The sequence below is a fragment of the Anopheles nili genome, chromosome 2 (assembly GCF_943737925.1).
Source record: "Anopheles nili chromosome 2, idAnoNiliSN_F5_01, whole genome shotgun sequence".
In the NCBI taxonomy this organism is placed as follows: domain Eukaryota; kingdom Metazoa; phylum Arthropoda; class Insecta; order Diptera; family Culicidae; genus Anopheles; species Anopheles nili.
Genome location: NC_071291.1, coordinates 63,622,597 through 63,638,972, shown reverse-complemented (window position 1 = coordinate 63,638,972; position 16,376 = coordinate 63,622,597). Strand labels below are relative to the sequence as shown.

Here is a 16,376-nt window from a genome sequence, read left to right as displayed (position 1 = left end):
AAATATGAAAAACGCAATAAAATGTACTGTATTCCCTCTTGTAGGTTCTTCCGTCTGCGCGTTTGTTCTGAAAGAGAGCGCAGCCGTAAGCGCGAGCGTAATTGCGCTCGAAGCTTGCGCTCGCGGCTTGCGTTCTCTCTACCTTGAAAGAAACTGAGCTGCAGAAATGAGAAATGTGAGCGAAGGGGAAAAGGGCCGAAGCATGCACGAGCGTTTCCGGCCGCGGTTTCATTTTTGACGACAAAACCGCAAATTTGAAGCCTTTTGAGAGCCTCGGTCGTGAGTTTCTTTTGAGTGATTCTTGGCAGTAGGGTAGTTCCACCACCAAACGTATACCAACACACGAACGACCCCTACTGCCAAGAATCACTCAAAAGAAACTCACGACGGAGGCTCTCAAAAGGCTTCAAATTTGCGGTTTTGTCGTCAAAAATGAAACCGCGGCCGGAAACGCTCGTGCATGCTTCGGCCCTTTTCCCCTTCGCTCACATTTCTCATTTCTGCAGCTCAGTTTCTTTCAAGGTAGAGAGAACGCAAGCCGCGAGCGCAAGCTTCGAGCGCAATTACGCTCGCGCTTACGGCTGCGCTCTCTTTCAGAACAAACGCGCAGACGGAAGAACCTACAAGAGGGAATACAGTACATTTTATTGCGTTTTTCATATTTCATTATATTTCGTTTGCGGTGGCGTCTTTCAGCTGCGTGTACGGCGAATAAACGCCTTCATTGTCCAGTAACACTGCTTGCCTGTATCGTCCAATTGCACGTAGTTCACGTTTATCAGCAGTATTTCCAGTGGTGAAATGCTGCGACATAATTTTCTCGTCAAACAGGAGCAAACATCCTGTCCTGCATAGTAGTTCCCTCGTCAAGCAGCAGAAAACATGAAATAAGATAATGAAAGTATTAGAAAACAGATCAAACTCCAATTGGGATGATTTTTAACCTACCTCAACGGTACCGCTTCCTCTGCAATGATGCGACCTTTTTCCAAGAACAGCACTTGCACACTGGCAGTTTGAGTTTTCTCTTTAACTTATCCGTACTCTTCGCCGTTTGCTTCAATCCACAAATTTGCTAAGTTCTCTTCGCCGACGCATCGGCCGGACTTAGAGTTTGGAGAAACGCGCACACAAACCCAAAATCGCTGCTGGCAGCCGCACACATGCACACGCACAAGGGTGCGAAGGTGCAAAGCGGAGAAATCTAGCCCATTTCGTTCGCTTCGTGCAGCCAGGCGGGGAAAAATCACCCAAAATCACTCAAACCGGTGAGGGATAGGTAGAAAATCATCCTTTGTCTCTTTCCCGCTACCACAGAGCTTCGGCTTTCGCCAGTAGGGACGCCTCAGAGGAGACCGATCGTGTGGCGCATTCCATGTGGCCTCACGAGAAGAGAGAAAGAGCGAATGTGTCTCGTGTGTGTGTGTGTTGAGGGTGAGTGCAAATGATGGCCTCACACTGTGAACGAGATCGCAAGTTGCGATCTTGCGATGGCAGCGGTGCCGTTGGCTACTACTCTCCATTGCTTCAACCGATCGCCGTTGCGTATAGCGTTTCCGAATTCCGGTCCGAAAAGAAAGGCGAGAAAATGCAACGGAGTGCCACTGGAGAAATGCGTGTTGGGGTTTTCGATAAGACAACTCCCCCCCTTTGGTGACCCGGAAGGATCCCTTCGCTGGATGGGCGCTGCAAGCGAGAGCTCTTTATCGTCGAATGCAGCTTCAATGACGGCGGCTCTGGTTGCAGAATACCATTAACGCTCGGCGAGGTTCAACGCGGAAGTTGTCCTTTTTGTTAAGGGAATGATCGAGAGTTGCTAATGAAAAGTGAAATCGTTTAAATTCCAAGGGAAGATGCAATGGGACGAAAATGCATGAATCATTACTAGCACGTGTTGGTTGGTTTTTTGGAATGCGGTCTTAACTCATGAAATAATTTGCAATTACTTATTTAAAAAATGATTCAAAAAAGTGCGTTATTCATTGTTACTTTGTGTAAAATATGCGCTCGTATCATTTCCTATTTGAAAATAAAAATGTTTAGATCAATATTGTGCCATAAAAAGGCAGCTTATGTTTATAGTTTTGTTACAAGGTAATTGCTATAATCACTATTTTTAAGTCGCCTTAGATGAAACTGATTATCATGATCAACGAGCGAAACGATTATGTAATGAATTAAAAAAGCTTAAGTATGTATGGTCAAGTTTGATAGAAGAAAAAATAGCTTGACTGACGTTAGTCCGATGAATTAGATCATGTACTTAGATTATCCGCTTGCAAAGATGACTCACACATTCAATTGAATGCATTTTCGCACCGCATTAGATGCTGATCTAGCGGGACCTTTTCTCCAGCCCCGGTGTGTGATGTAGCGAACATCGTGCGATATAATTGCTTTGTTTTTTTCTCCCCCCTATTCGTCCTACTCTATTGTTTTCGTTTTGTCGAACCCCATTTGTCATGTTTTCGCTGACGAGCGTCGTCTTGCAAAACAACCAACCAACGTCGCCTGATCACTGCTTCCTTGGTGACGGTGGAAAACATCTCAGATAGCATTTTACTCCCAACTGCGTATGTGTGTATGTGTGTGTCGCTGTGTTTTGTGCATTTGAACACCGTCGTGCTTTTCCCGGAATGTGGCCTTAGTCATAAGGGCTTAACCACCAGCACAACCCGTAGGATGCTTGCAAAAGAAGAAAACATGAAAAAAAACCACCCTGCGCTGTTTTGTCACCCTTTCGTTGTTTTGAGCGAGCGAGCCGATTATGTTGACCGCGAAATGACACGAATTTCACCTCCCTGGTCCGGTGAGCTAGGTCGTGGGGGGTTGTCGACGAAAGGGCGCGCCCCGGTTGTGCAGTAGCATGCGAATGTGTGAATGTGTGCCATGGTGCATTTATTTCGCGAGATGGAAACGATCAGCCCAACGATCGCTGGTCTGGTGGAATGAGGCTCGGATGGGTTTTCCCGGACGCGCGTACGCAGCCATCCGTTAATAAGCTCATGTCGATGATCCCGTTTAGTGTCGGTTTCATTTCACTTGTCCTCAACGGAACGGCTCAGATAGATGCATGCAAATACCCTGCGCTATTTCGTGTGCTAGAAGCTGAGATTGGAAGATGTATGCCATGAGATTTCTGTTGGGAAAGATTTGCTTTCGTACAAATGCGCCCTGCATTAGGGTCAGGCTAATCACTTTTCGCGTTTAACTGACATTTTATGGGATTATAGTAACGACATTCCAACGGCTCTTACTTTGCACACATTCCAGGGTCTTTTGATGTGCATGTTCCTTTGAAGCACACCCAAAACCATACATCCTAAGGACGGACACCTTCCGAACACTGTGTGATCGACAAATTGACGCATGCAAAAGGTGGGGGCCTTATGGCGGGAGAAAAACTGATCGTAAAAAGACGCCACCGCGAACGTGCGCTTCAGAAAATGGTCCAGAATTACTGTGGTTTTGGCCCAGTAACACACTTTCCCCGGCAGTGAGCGCGGTTTTGTTGCTTTAAAATTTAGTTTTAGTATCACTTTTACACCCCCAAAACGTTCTAGTAAACCAACCCCCGCCGGGCAATAAAAATACAAAACCTCTGGTCCTGCGTGCTTGCGGGGAATGGAGAAGGGGTGGGGAGGTCCGGTTCCGGTCAATGCAAAAGTCGCAATAAATGCTTTCGCGAGGAGGGGGGGGGCATATAAATACCTTTTGCCATTGCATGTGCTGCCCACAGACCGCGGTTTATTGGGGTGTGAAATATTTTTAGACCGTGGCCGAGAACGGAAAATCAATTCCAAAAAACACACCTCCTCACCCGTTCTCGTTGGCGACGGAGGAGGGGGAGTGAGAGGGGGCTCTAATTGGCAGCAACAGCAGGGGGTGTGTCACGGTTCACGTGGCGCATACCACCTTATTTGAAAAAAAAAAGAACGAAAACGCTCAAGGCTCGAAAGGAACGCGCAAGGATATCCCTGCGGTTGCGGTGACAAACAGCACTTTGACGACAATGTCCAGATCCTTCGTTCAACGGGGCAGTGGGGTGGGGGGAAGGGTGTATTTGTCAACAATCGAAAATAAACCCGCGACCGTTGGAGGATGAAAAATCGTCAACCGGCGTGTGAGCGAAACGGACCGAACAATCACGCTCTCACTCTCACAGAATCGAGAGATCCAAATTGGTTGGGTATATGATGTTGAAGGCATGTTTTCCGTCCGGAAGGATGACCGGGGGGGGGGGGGGGAGCTGGTTTTCCCGGTGGTGTTGTTTGTGCCGGCTTTTCTCGCAGCAGGAGCATCGTGCGCTATCACGAAGAAGGAAAAGAAAAAACCGGTGGTGTGTGTCATCTGTGGCGCATGTGCCTAGCTGCTTTTGCCGGCATATATCCCGTTGGCGTGTGGCCACAATCAAACGCCATCTCTCGAGGCAAGCGGCAGTGCGCCGGTCCTTTGAACGCGTGGCAATGTGTGCGTGTGGGCGCGCTCGGATGCATCCTCCGCAGCGTTTCTGTCTCGGCTGTCACGAAATGTCAACATTGATGGCGCTATTCGTCGCCGTTTTTTTTTTTTTTCAACGTGTTGTTTTGTTTTCCCATTTCCCGGTGTTCGGTCTCTTAGGTGGGGGCCTTTCATCCAGTTCTAATCGATGGGTGATGGGCGTAACGTCCTATGACGGATGGGGCAACATTCAAAAGCCGGTGGCGCCAGAGAAACCGGCTCCATCTAGCCATAAAAAAGGGGGGAGGGTTGCATGTTTTCGAGATTTCTTTTATGGCACTCTAAAGGAATGCGACCGATGGTGGTGGACCGATTTTGTATTATTTATTTTTCAACATTCTTCAAACGAAACCACCCCTCAGCTCCTCCATGCACTGAAAGCATCCAACAAGGAGCGTGCGAGTAGTAGTTTTTTGCTCGCGCCACTTTTTGTCTGTTTCGATTTATAGCACAACTTATTTTTATAGACCCGTGGGATGAGCGTTCTCTTCAATTAGGCATGCGGCGCATTGATAACGCAAGGACATGCAATAATATCAGCCAACAGGGAGCCCTCCTTACACACCCTGTAGGTCACGTTCGTACTCGGGTTTGGTGGTTGGGTGAACATAAATCCAACCCCTTGTGGAATAACCCCATAAAAAGATCCCACAGCTGGTACACACACGCGTGTGCGCGCGCGCGCGTGTTGGGTTCGTTATCCTTGCGGCGAAATGGCAATCGGCCTTCGGTCTCGTACTGGGGCCTCCCGTTGAAATTGCTCCCATCGGAGAATGGAAGCAGCAAAAAGGGGGTGGCGAGAATGTGAAAATGAAGGCATGGAAAAGGACCCATCAACATCCTGTGATGATGAGTCAAGGGAGGTAAAAGCCCCAGCGCTCCGCTTTAGTAACCTTTCGCGTGCATTTGTGCCTAGCTGTAAATTATGCGACGTGATTCGTTAGAAAAAACACACACACACGCGCCACCCGTGGAAGGATGGGTTTATTGTGCCATTTTTGTGTTTGTTTGTTTGTTGCTCCTTTTTCAACGGCCACGCAGAGACGGTTCCTCTGGGGAGTCCTGCACGGTAATAAATGACAGCGGACCTCTAAACGATGCTGGGCTACGATTTTTCTCCATCGTCCCATGAGAGGTGTGTGTGCGTGCTAGAGAGAGAGAGCCCCTCAGGACACGGAGGGCATTTATTTTCATGAACGGGAAAAGGTCAGTCGGACACGGAAACGGATACTATTATTGTCGTAATCATTCGCAAGCGTTAAAATAGCTTTAGCGAATTGCGTGATAGGTTTTCTTTATAAAAATGCTTTTTCTATTCCTTTTCAAGGAAAGGTTATTTTTTTTAATGGAAAATGGAGATCCTTTTTTGGTCGAATGACGAACGAAGATCGTGAAGATTCCGGTCCATTGCTTTTTCATTTTGTTTTCCACCCGCAATACCCCATTAGATTTGTGCTCATTGCGGACGAATTTTATGTCCACGTGTCCCGCTCTCCCAATCCACATTTATATCCTCCCCCCCCCATACCTGCATGGCGTGTGTTGGTTGTACGCACGTACCATTTTTCTTCTCCACTTTCGTTAGTAACTGGCCAATTCGTGCACACCACTGTTTGCTGTGATGTCACACTCGCTAAATGGCGCGTATCAGACGCGCAGGCGGGAGCTTCTGAGGCACATGCTCGTGCCGCTGTCGTAAACGTTTGGGGCGACAGTTTCTCGAAACTGACGTCCGAGAGAAGTGGGGGAGCTGGTGAACGAAATGGAGGGTGGGGGGGGGGGTACAATCGCGCCCGTAACTGGCGCAGGGTTACGTAAAAGCTGTTTGGGGGCTTCGCCTCAACCAGCGAGATTGCACTTAATTAAATCATAATTATATCAGGCGGCCTTCCTCCCCAAAACGACGCGCGCAACGAGGCAACGAGGCGATAGGCACGCGAAGATAGTGCAGTAAATTTTGGGGAGAAATATTGACCATAACGGACAGCTCGTTACGGGGCAGTAGATGTGGTCAAGGCATGACGAAATGTGGGCGCGCGCGCGCACACGCTCTGTTGCTGTTGGGTAAAGCTCCGGGTTGCCATTAAACCGTTTGGGGATGAGATTTATTTGGCTTGTGTCGGTTGGAATTGGAGTTTTTTTTTTTTCGTTCAAATAATAACTCAATAAAGTTCTGTGAAGTTTTTTTACGAATTCCACCGTGGTTTCTTGATTTAAGTGAATAATTTTAGTAAACAAAATATAAGTTGTTATTCAGAACTGTTGGTATTGAGATTTATAAACGAAATGTATGTTTAACAACACTCTCTTTCTATCTGATTTCCATCCTCATGGCATTAATTTACTCCACTGTCCCAAGCAACTGAGGAATGTAACCGTTTGCTGCTCACAATTATTCACCCGCACTAGTTCTAAGTGAACGCGCCTCGGCTCAGTTTTTCTCCCTCTTGCCCAGCGAGCGTGGACAAGTTGCTTCTGGCGAGAAAAATGTGTTTGTAATCAATCGCAGCTCCCAGTGCAGTGGGAGTCATTATCGTTGCCCGTGCCCGATGAGCATAAACAAACAGAGCTCTTGCCTCATGCGTTGTTGGTTTGTTTCTGTTTTGTTGTTGTTGTTGTTTTTTTTCGCTTCTCCCAAGGAAACGCGTTGCGAGGCACGCGGCTTCGGTATGTGGTTTAGGACACACTCAACCAAAACCGTACTACCATCGTACGTAAGACGTGCGAGAAAGAGAAGCCCCGTGATAGGACTGCAGCAAACGATCCTCGGGCGGAACACTTCAAGCAGCAGCAGCAGCAGCAGCAGGGAAATGAATCAATCTTACTCCGAAGGAGAAAAAAAAAGGAATGGAATGAAGGAACGAATGCAGCTGCTGCTGCTGCTGCTGGTGATAGTGCATCTGGTTTCTTGGGTGCGGGTGCATTTGTTCGGCCTGTCAGTGTGTGTTCTGTTTGCTCGCTCTCTCGCATCTGTTGGGGTAAAATCCATGTGCTCAAAGTTACTCGATTGTGTAACATGGGGGTGGTGTTTTAATTAACATAAAAATTAATATAAAAATTCATCTTAATCAACCAAAGATGGTAGGTTTTTTTTTTGTCTATTAAAAATCAAAATGAAAAAAGCCTGCAGATCGAACGGTTTACGTGGGTGAAACACGTGCACAACACGCACTTACGCTTCGGCAAACGCACACACGTGGGTTTGATTTGTGTGAATTAAACGCTTTCCTCAATCATCAACTCAATTAAATCAAGTTGCTGCAGTTCAGTGGTGTAATTGCTTAAGCTTGCACCCTCCCGTTTGGGAGAGAACACGCTCCAGGCGTACCGGGGAGAGAAAGAGAAAGAGAGAATACTGATCGAGAAGGAGTGAAAAGTAGAAGGACGGTTTCGTAATGGCACGAAAAACGCGGTCAGATGTGAGGTTCTGGTCGCTAAAGGCAGGATTTTCGGAGGAATAAACAGTGGACGTTCGCGCATTACACTTGTTGCTGTAAATGTAATGATCTTATTTGCTTATGAGCTTCTAAACCTGCGAGAATGCGAGAGATTCTATAAAATAAATGAAATATTTTTTAGACAAATATTTTTAGTGGCTTATAGCTAGTGTACTCTGACATTGGATTCGATACATATTTCTATTTTTGTTGGCAAAATTCAACCCAACACCCATCTCTGAAATATGACAAAATTTATGCCTTTGACTGAGCTTGGTTTTGATAATGTGTTATTGAAATTCGAGTAGAACCTCCTCCTAAACTCTCCAGACGTTTGTCTTCAATTTCATCGATGCGATTGCACATCCCCAGCCCCATATTCATACGGCAATCAGTGCCAGATGGTCACCAGCAGCACCTCCTTCAGCAAGTCTCTCCGCCACCCGTTTACATTCAGCCGTTAAAACATGTCGGCATCCGTCCGTCCGGTCATCGTCGGCGGGCGTGTGTGTGTAACGAGGTTTGAGCTGCCGTTCGTTCATTAGTCCGAGCTGGGGCCCGTTTTTTTTTTCAACCTTTTTCCCTTCGCATCCGCGTAAAGGAGAAGATCAATCGCTTGCGCGCATATCGTGGGGGCTGGAAAGCTGCCAACACACCCCTCCCGCCTTTTCATAAAGGGTGAATGAAGGGGTGACAGAGAAGGGGGGCCACTGTAAATTGTTACTGACAGTTTTTATGGCCAGCCAGAGCTCGCCCAGCAGCAGAGCGCACACGGGCAATAAGAAATGGAATACAGAGCGCGTTGACAAATGAAACGAATGAAATGATCTGAGAGGGGGGCAAACAAAAATGCAACCGAAAAACCCCAAAAATTAGCCGCGCCCTAAAATGCGTCCATTTTTATTATTCCCGCAACCCCTTTCAGGCTCTCCCTCCGTCCTGTTCCAAAGCGCAGTTTCGAATTTTATTGCCGTAAGTTGTGAAATTAGCAGAGCCGCGCGTGATTTATGGTAAACTCGCGCGACAAACAGACAACCCCTCGAACGAGCGGATCAAACCTATCGATGTACGAATGCGCGAAGCGCTCCGGGAAGGGTAGTTTTGATTTATTTTCTCACTCTCCTCCCCCCTCACACCATCCCTTCGGCGGGGTCCTTCTCGCGCTTTTCGCGTTGTGGTGAGCACTTTTATTGGGGCTAATTGTGCTTCTGGGTTTTGGTCACACGCGCTCAACGCTAGTTTCCAACCATTTATCGCGACACACCGATTGTGCCTCTTGAGAAAGCTCCGGTGTTGGCCTCCTTCTCGTTGGCGTTATCGCTCGCTCGCGAGTGCTGTGAACGACATTCGACTAATAGCGGATAGCAGCTATCGAAAATTAAAATCGCACAAATAATTTAAACCCTAATCAATTGCGATCAATGCAGCGGCCGAGCGGTTGTGTGCCAAAGCCCAGCCCAGGGACCGGTTGGAAGCGAGCCGTCCTTTTGTGTCCTTGTGGGGCTTTGTGTGTGTGTGTGTGTGTTACGTACACGCGGCGGACGTTCGGCAAACAGCAGGAGCGCCAAGTCGTTCGTTCAACCAAAAAGACCTGACGTTGGAATGGAAGATGGGGAAGGAGGACATTCGTACTCGGTTCCATCGATTATACAAACATCCATTAAGGCATCGTCTCGAAGGTGGAGGAGGATAACCAAACCGAAAAATAACAAGACGCGCCGGACCGCCACCAAGAAGCCCTCCACACCAGCAATGCGGGGGCGAAGTGTGAGACACGCGGATGTAGTATTTTTAGCCCGTAAATTGTCCGATCGATTAGCCGGATTGTATGGCACACAAGTAACTAACGAACGGTGAAACGTTGGACACGCCACCACCGCCGACGCCGCACATGGTGGGATATTTGAATTATATTTTTAACGCATTACGAGCCGGGAGTAAGGTGTATCGAGACAACGATATGTTTTTGTCTCTCTCATCCGTGTGCCTGGTGCACCTATTGGAGGTCCTTTCTCCGGGCGAATCGTTGTATCGATTGAATGAAATATTGTGCAAAAGAAAGAACAAAAACCTCGTCGTTGATGAGTAACGGGAGGAGGCGAGTCACACGCATTTTGTGAATGCAAATCGTGTTTCAATCGCACGCTGCGCTTGGGAATGATGCGTTGTGTTGTGTATGGGCGAATATGGCGGAACAGCAACAACAACAACAAAAAAAGTGGAGAAAAATTCCCATCCCACGGCCTTCGCTCGTCAGATGTTCGTCTTGTGTTTAATAAGGTCGCCCTTTTCAAGGATTCCGTAAGCGATGTGTTGAAGGGAATCCAGGGCGGGAGCGGACGTACGGCGTGCTAGATAATGCCGGCGGGCGGATGCAAGTGCAAGTGCAAGGGCAATTGATGCGACTTGTGGCCATGTAGTCTTTTTTGCACTACGAGGCGAGACGGACAAACGAACATGCCGACGTTGGTGTTGTGTGGCGTGTCGAGGCAAGGCAGCGCGAAGTGTTCGCATTATTAATTGTGCGTTTTATGATGCATCGCGTTGCGTCCGCGTTCGAGCTGCCGATGTGTGTGGCTCGTTCGTTGTAGTCACGATTTTTTGTCAGCGTAATACCATGCGAGACAAGGTTTAAATATCGTGCCCAACTTATTGGACAAGTTTTCTTAACAGTTCTGTTGGAAGGTTTTAGCAAAATGCCACTCTTTCTTTTGCTACTTCTAAATGTGTATTTCTATTCTTGTTGCATTATCTATCACATAAGTTATTTATTTTTGTAATTTGATTTTTTGTTTATCTGTCTCAAGTATATTTGATGTAATCTGCATTTTAGATTTGTGTAGTTTGCTCCCTACATTCATTTTCTTTTGTTCGATCTGACATTTTGATTCTTATTGATTTATTTATTTTTTATTTTTAGAATTTTATCTTGCCGTATTTGGTAAAATCGTTTTATTTTTTTAATTTAAACTGCAGTTTTCATCGCGATTTTCTATGTTTGCCGTGATTGTAAAAAAAAGTCCTCATTGCTAGTCTAAAGATAAAGATTATGAAATTAGCATCGGTTCGATTTTGCAAGAATTTCGACACTATTTTACACACATTACATATCACTTTTTTCCTCACCCTCTTTCTCATCCACACTCAATTTCTCTCTCTCTCTGTCTCTCCTGCTTCACCCGCAACGACGCCACCCATTTGACTTTGATCGGGACTTGGACACACTTGATATTGAATTTTTATTTTGTATTTTCTCTCTCTCTCTCCCTCTCACTCTCTCTCTCCCTTTCTCCTCGTCCATTTGATTCACTGTTCTCGTGCCTCCCCCCCCCCCGCCCCCTGATGCCCCGTCCAACGAATGCCAAAATTATCTGTCTATGATTACGATCGGCGGGGGTTTACGTTTGCTGGACTCGCGTTCCATCGCCATTCCCTGCGGGTCACAGGTCACCCGTACACAGTCAAAGCAGCCGCATACCGACCAACCAGAATGGCAACGCACTGTCCCCTAGACAGCAGCAACAGCAGCAGCAATCACACTCGCAACAGCAACAGCAACAGCAATCCCAGCAGCCAAGGCCCCACACGCTAACACCGACACGGGAAGCCGCCGCCAACGGCTCGATGGCGATGCAGACGCTCGTCCTTACGGTGAACAAGGACGCGACCGGGTACGGCATGAAGGTGTCCGGTGACAAGCCCGTCTTCGTCGAGAGCGTCAAACCGGGCGGTGCGGCACGGCGTGCTGGTCTCATGCCGGACGACATGATCCTGAAGGTAACGGCAACGGCCTGCAGGGAAGAATACGACGCACACACACACACACACCATTTTTCATCCCGGCAGCCACACACCACCCTCGTTTTGTGTTTTCTTTTCTCGTGATCATCATGATCGCGCGATTGTTTTCCACGTTTTTCCGGCTCGATCGATCGATGATCGTCCGTTTCCATGCTGGGTGAGGCAATATTATGTCTAAAAATATTTTTATCTGAGTATATACTCCATTGACGTGTTTTTTTGCTCTCAATTTCCTTCATCCCGGTTATGATGCTGCTGGTGGGATGTTACATGGATATATTTCCACCCCCTGTGTGTGTGTTTTCATTTTCGATCTCTTTCATTTTAATGATTTTAATATATGATTATTTTGGCATTCCCGGTGTCTCATTTTCTACCCTACCGACTGTGTTGCTGCCGACCTCCCCAAAAACCCCTTTTCGCGCTACATTGACGCCCTTCCCCCACCATCATCACCCCCCCGCCACACTAGGTCAACGGAACGTCCGTACGAGCGTCAACCCACACGACCGTTGTGGAGCTGATCAAAGGTAAAACTATTGCGTCTGTGCGTTTGCGTGTGTATGTGTGTCTGTGTGCGTGCATGTGTGTGAGTGTTTGTGTGTGTGTGTATGTGAAGGGCAAAACAAATCCAGCAAAGCATAAATAATTAAACCCACCACCACATGCCGTTGTCCATGCGCCGGCATGCTTTTCCCACCCCCTTTTTCGCACTAACCGAACGCTAGAAACGCATCATTGTTGCTGCGACACAAACGGACACATAGTTTCTCCTACTCCTCCGCACTGGTAACCCGTGGTGTGTTTTTTTTTTGTTTTTGGGTTTTCCACTCCTTCCAATAAATCCACGCTTCGAAACCACCTGTACACTACCGACACTCACACACCAAAAAAAAAACCGACCATTCTTGCACCAGTATGAAACCTTTAACTACCATCGCTAAGCTTCACCGCACCTTTTTTTTTCTGACAACTATGTATGTACCTTAATCTGCACTACCAAATTAGTGGTCTTTCGCTGCTAGAAAAACGGCCAAACATTCCACCAGACGGGTAACATCTCAGAAACGTACCGATCATTCCACCCCCACACGGGCGTCGATTGCGTCGCGACTGCGAGCTAGATTAAGATAAATTTCCATCTGGAAAACCTCTAATGGAGACGTGAGAGGTTTAAACACCGCGGTTACGGTCTCTTCGCTACGTTGCCGCATAGATAGAGTGCCTGCCCCTGTTGGAGTGGTGTTTTTGCTAGGTTTTAATCGCTTGTAATTAACTCGATTGTATTTGCTTTACTACGGCGAATGTTTTATTTATGTGTAGGCTTTTTTTTTTGCTGGGCTTTCTCTCACATTATGCAGTAGCATAATTGACGGAGGCGTTGCTGCAAAGACGTTATCAATTACATCCTTTAGATTCATTGCTCAATTAAAATGTGCTTTTTTTATCGTATCTTTAGGCTAGTTTTTTTAATGATTTATTTTTTGTAAAAATAAACTGAAGCACCTCCTGCTGTACAGATGTATGCTATCGAGTTTTTGATCAAATTTTAACCAACCATTCTCACCCTCTCGCGGCTCGCATGCCCAGTTTGTTCGGGGAATTAAACTGGAAAATCGTTCGCGTTTCAGTTCGATGGGTTTGTAAAAAAAACGGGATTAGAAGAGGGGAGAGGGGGGAAAACGGTGTGTAAACAATAACCCACCCACCTTGGCAACTACCGGGCCAAAAACGCGTACTACTAACACCAGCTGCTCGATCAAACACATCTCGCACCACTCGGTTTCTGAAACCGCCTACGCTTTTCCGGGTGAAAAATCAAATCCTGCGCCTTTACACGTTTGGGGGAATTTTTTAATGATTTGAGGCATGTGTGTTTTTTTTCTAATGTAAGCTTTATAATAATTGGGCTCTGTTCCTTTGTTTCTAACAATAATCGTATCGTAATCTGTACCAAAAGCATCCTTAGAATGTATCCTCCCCGGCCTAGTCGCATTTTCCCGACTTTCCCTGATTTTCTCTTTCACTGGCTCTCTCTCTCTCTCGCTTCCACCACAACATTACCCCCCCCCCCCACCGCCCACCCCTGCACCGCTGTAACGAAACGGGTTTGTTATGGAGTTTTGCTTCTCTTTGCAGCATCGGACGTCGTTGAGCTAACCGTGCAGCGAGGCAGCAACAGAATGCAGCGACCATCGCCCTCGACCAACGCGATCGCACCGATGACGCCGGTTGCGCAACGCAACAGCATCACCGCTCCACAACCCGTTGATGTAAGTAGACACTAGGACATTTTTTTCCCCTTTCCCTCAATGATATCAACTATGGACCATGGTACCAGAAGCCATGAGAGAATATTAACGGGGTCTGGGTTAGAATTTGAATGGAAATTTTGGAAGCAACACCCGATGGGAAATTGTGTCTGCTTCCGTTAAACCACCCCCTGGTTGGGACGCGTGTTGTCGTGTTATTTTTGTGAACGTCCGCTTTCCCATCCCCCCCTCCCTCCCACAACCCCCGCTTGCAGTGGGGAAAAACCACGACCATCGCCTCGGTCGTCATTTAGCGCGATTCTACTTCCAACCTTTAGCACACCGTCATCGTTTATTTTTCCACGAAATTTACTCCATCATCGATCGAAAAATGTCAAGATCATCGGGAGAGCATCCCTCTCTCTCTCTCTCACCCGCAGGGAGAAGGGTGAAGGTTGGTGGGTGGTGAGCATTTGCTTCGCATGTCGTCGGTCTAAAAATATGCTCCCGCTTTTTCCATCCCGTTCCCAGGACTAAAACGGAAGGAACGGTGACCGGATCGGTTGTTTGCCAGAATTTCCCCCACTGCTGTCAGTTGCTGCATCCCTTTCTCGCTCCTTCGATAGCTCACTGTCTCGCTCTCTCTCTCTCTTTCTTTCGGTCTGCCCACCGATGAACACATTTTCTTTCACTTCCTCTGGAAAGGAAGCACGCCGCCGCCGCCGGTGTGTTCGCCTGCAGATGCTAATTTCTTCATCACATTCGAGCTGGTTGCTTCCGAAACGCGTCCGTTCCACGCCTTTGAGAGGGATGCTCATTGATACGATACGATGGATCAGCTCCATCGTGCGTGTACGTGTGTGTGTGTGTGTGTGTTCACGACCTGTTGTGGCAACCGTGTGGTTGAATCACTCTATTTCGGGATTTTTCTCATCGGCTGCTCGAGTTTTCCCGGCACGGGGTCGTATGGAATTTTGCGCACCCGTTTCGGGAAAGCGGCAATTTGTTGTTGGGCGGGCTGGAGGAATGTCGATTTTTCTTTTTCCTCTCCCTTTTTGGAGGGGGGGTGGGCTTTGGGATTTGGACGGGAAACAGGAGAAGGGATGCAAAATAAGCGAGAAAGATAACAACGTGCAATGGGTGATGGAAGAGGAGTTATAGCTTGGTCGCTATCCTCGGGAAGGTTCGTTGTATTTACGGCCGAAGGTAAAGAGCGTTCAAAGTTTATTTGGATAATCACTTCCAGCACATGCGGTGTCGAAAAGGGACTCAATTTGGCTTCGTGAAAGTCCCAACGAAGCTCGAAAAGCAGTGCATTTATACAGAGATGTGTGTTCTTCCGAAAAACCCTTCACTCCATCCTTTCCAGAGCAACCATTTAAACCTCTTCTCTCGCTCTCTCTCTCTCTATCTCAACTTCTCTCCTCAGTACGCCAAACAACGGGAAATGGAGGTCCACCGCATGAACACCCTGCAGCTGATGCTCGATCAGTTGAAGAAAAGTCGCGAAATCGCGATCTCCAGCAACAAGCAACCGGAGGTGGCACGGGCCGACGCGACGATCCAGAAGCTCGAGAAGGAGCTGCAGCAGATGCGTAGCGAGGTAACGTCTCTGTGTACAGCTTCTTCTATTCATTTTTTTTTCGTTTATGTACGTGTGTGCGTGTGTGTGTGGGTATCCACCCACGATCCCTTCCGAGCCACCACCGTTTTGTACGGTTGGATTCGGTTCGTTTGTGTTATTATTATTTCGTGTAATTTGTGTTCAGTTTGAGGTTCGATCGGGTTTTCTTTTTAATACTCTTCTTTCGCCCCCCCCCCCCTCCAAACCACCCTTGATCTCAACCCACCCGATTGTGTCTACGTCTTTGAGGAGAAATTCACTTTTCATGCGCGTTGTTGATGCGCGCCCGTTTGTCGATTAGTTTTTCCTAATGTGTATATGTGCGCGCGCGTGTGTGTGTGTGGTTTGTGCGTGGTTTTGATATTTTTCCTCCCCCCCCTGTACACTATTTGTATAGTTGCAATTTGTTTTATCAACAACCCCCAACAACAACCCAATCAAAAAGGGGGTGGGTCACATTTCGTACGAGGAAACGCTCTTCGTGGATCCGATCGCTTGGTTTTTTGCCGCTGCAAAAAAAAGGGTTATTCCACCCGGTTGCGGTTTTCCGTTCGTGGTGGAGGCGTTTTTCCTCGGGTTGTGCTTTTCTTTTTTTCATTTTCATTTTCGCGATGTCGTCGCGCAACGCAGCACCATCCATCCATCCCGCGTTTCGGTGCGGTGCGTATGTTGAGTTCGGTTGTGTGGAATGTGTTTACTGGAACCGACGATTTTCTCTGGCCCGCCGCTGCGTGTCCGGTTTGTGATGTCGTTGGCCCGAGA

The 16,376-nt window shown here is 47.5% G+C and overlaps 1 protein-coding gene across 1 annotated transcript in view; it reads left to right on the top strand.

Moving 5' to 3' along the window:
- Positions 1 to 16,376, top strand: part of LOC128727957 (uncharacterized) — a 62,645-nt gene that overhangs the window by 7,697 nt on the left and 38,572 nt on the right. The window contains exons 2-5 of the mRNA XM_053821842.1: positions 11,384 to 11,714; positions 12,211 to 12,268; positions 13,878 to 14,011; positions 15,420 to 15,593. Coding sequence (XP_053677817.1) covers positions 11,384 to 11,714; positions 12,211 to 12,268; positions 13,878 to 14,011; positions 15,420 to 15,593 — 697 coding nt within the window. The remainder of the gene's footprint in view (positions 1 to 11,383; positions 11,715 to 12,210; positions 12,269 to 13,877; positions 14,012 to 15,419; positions 15,594 to 16,376) is intronic.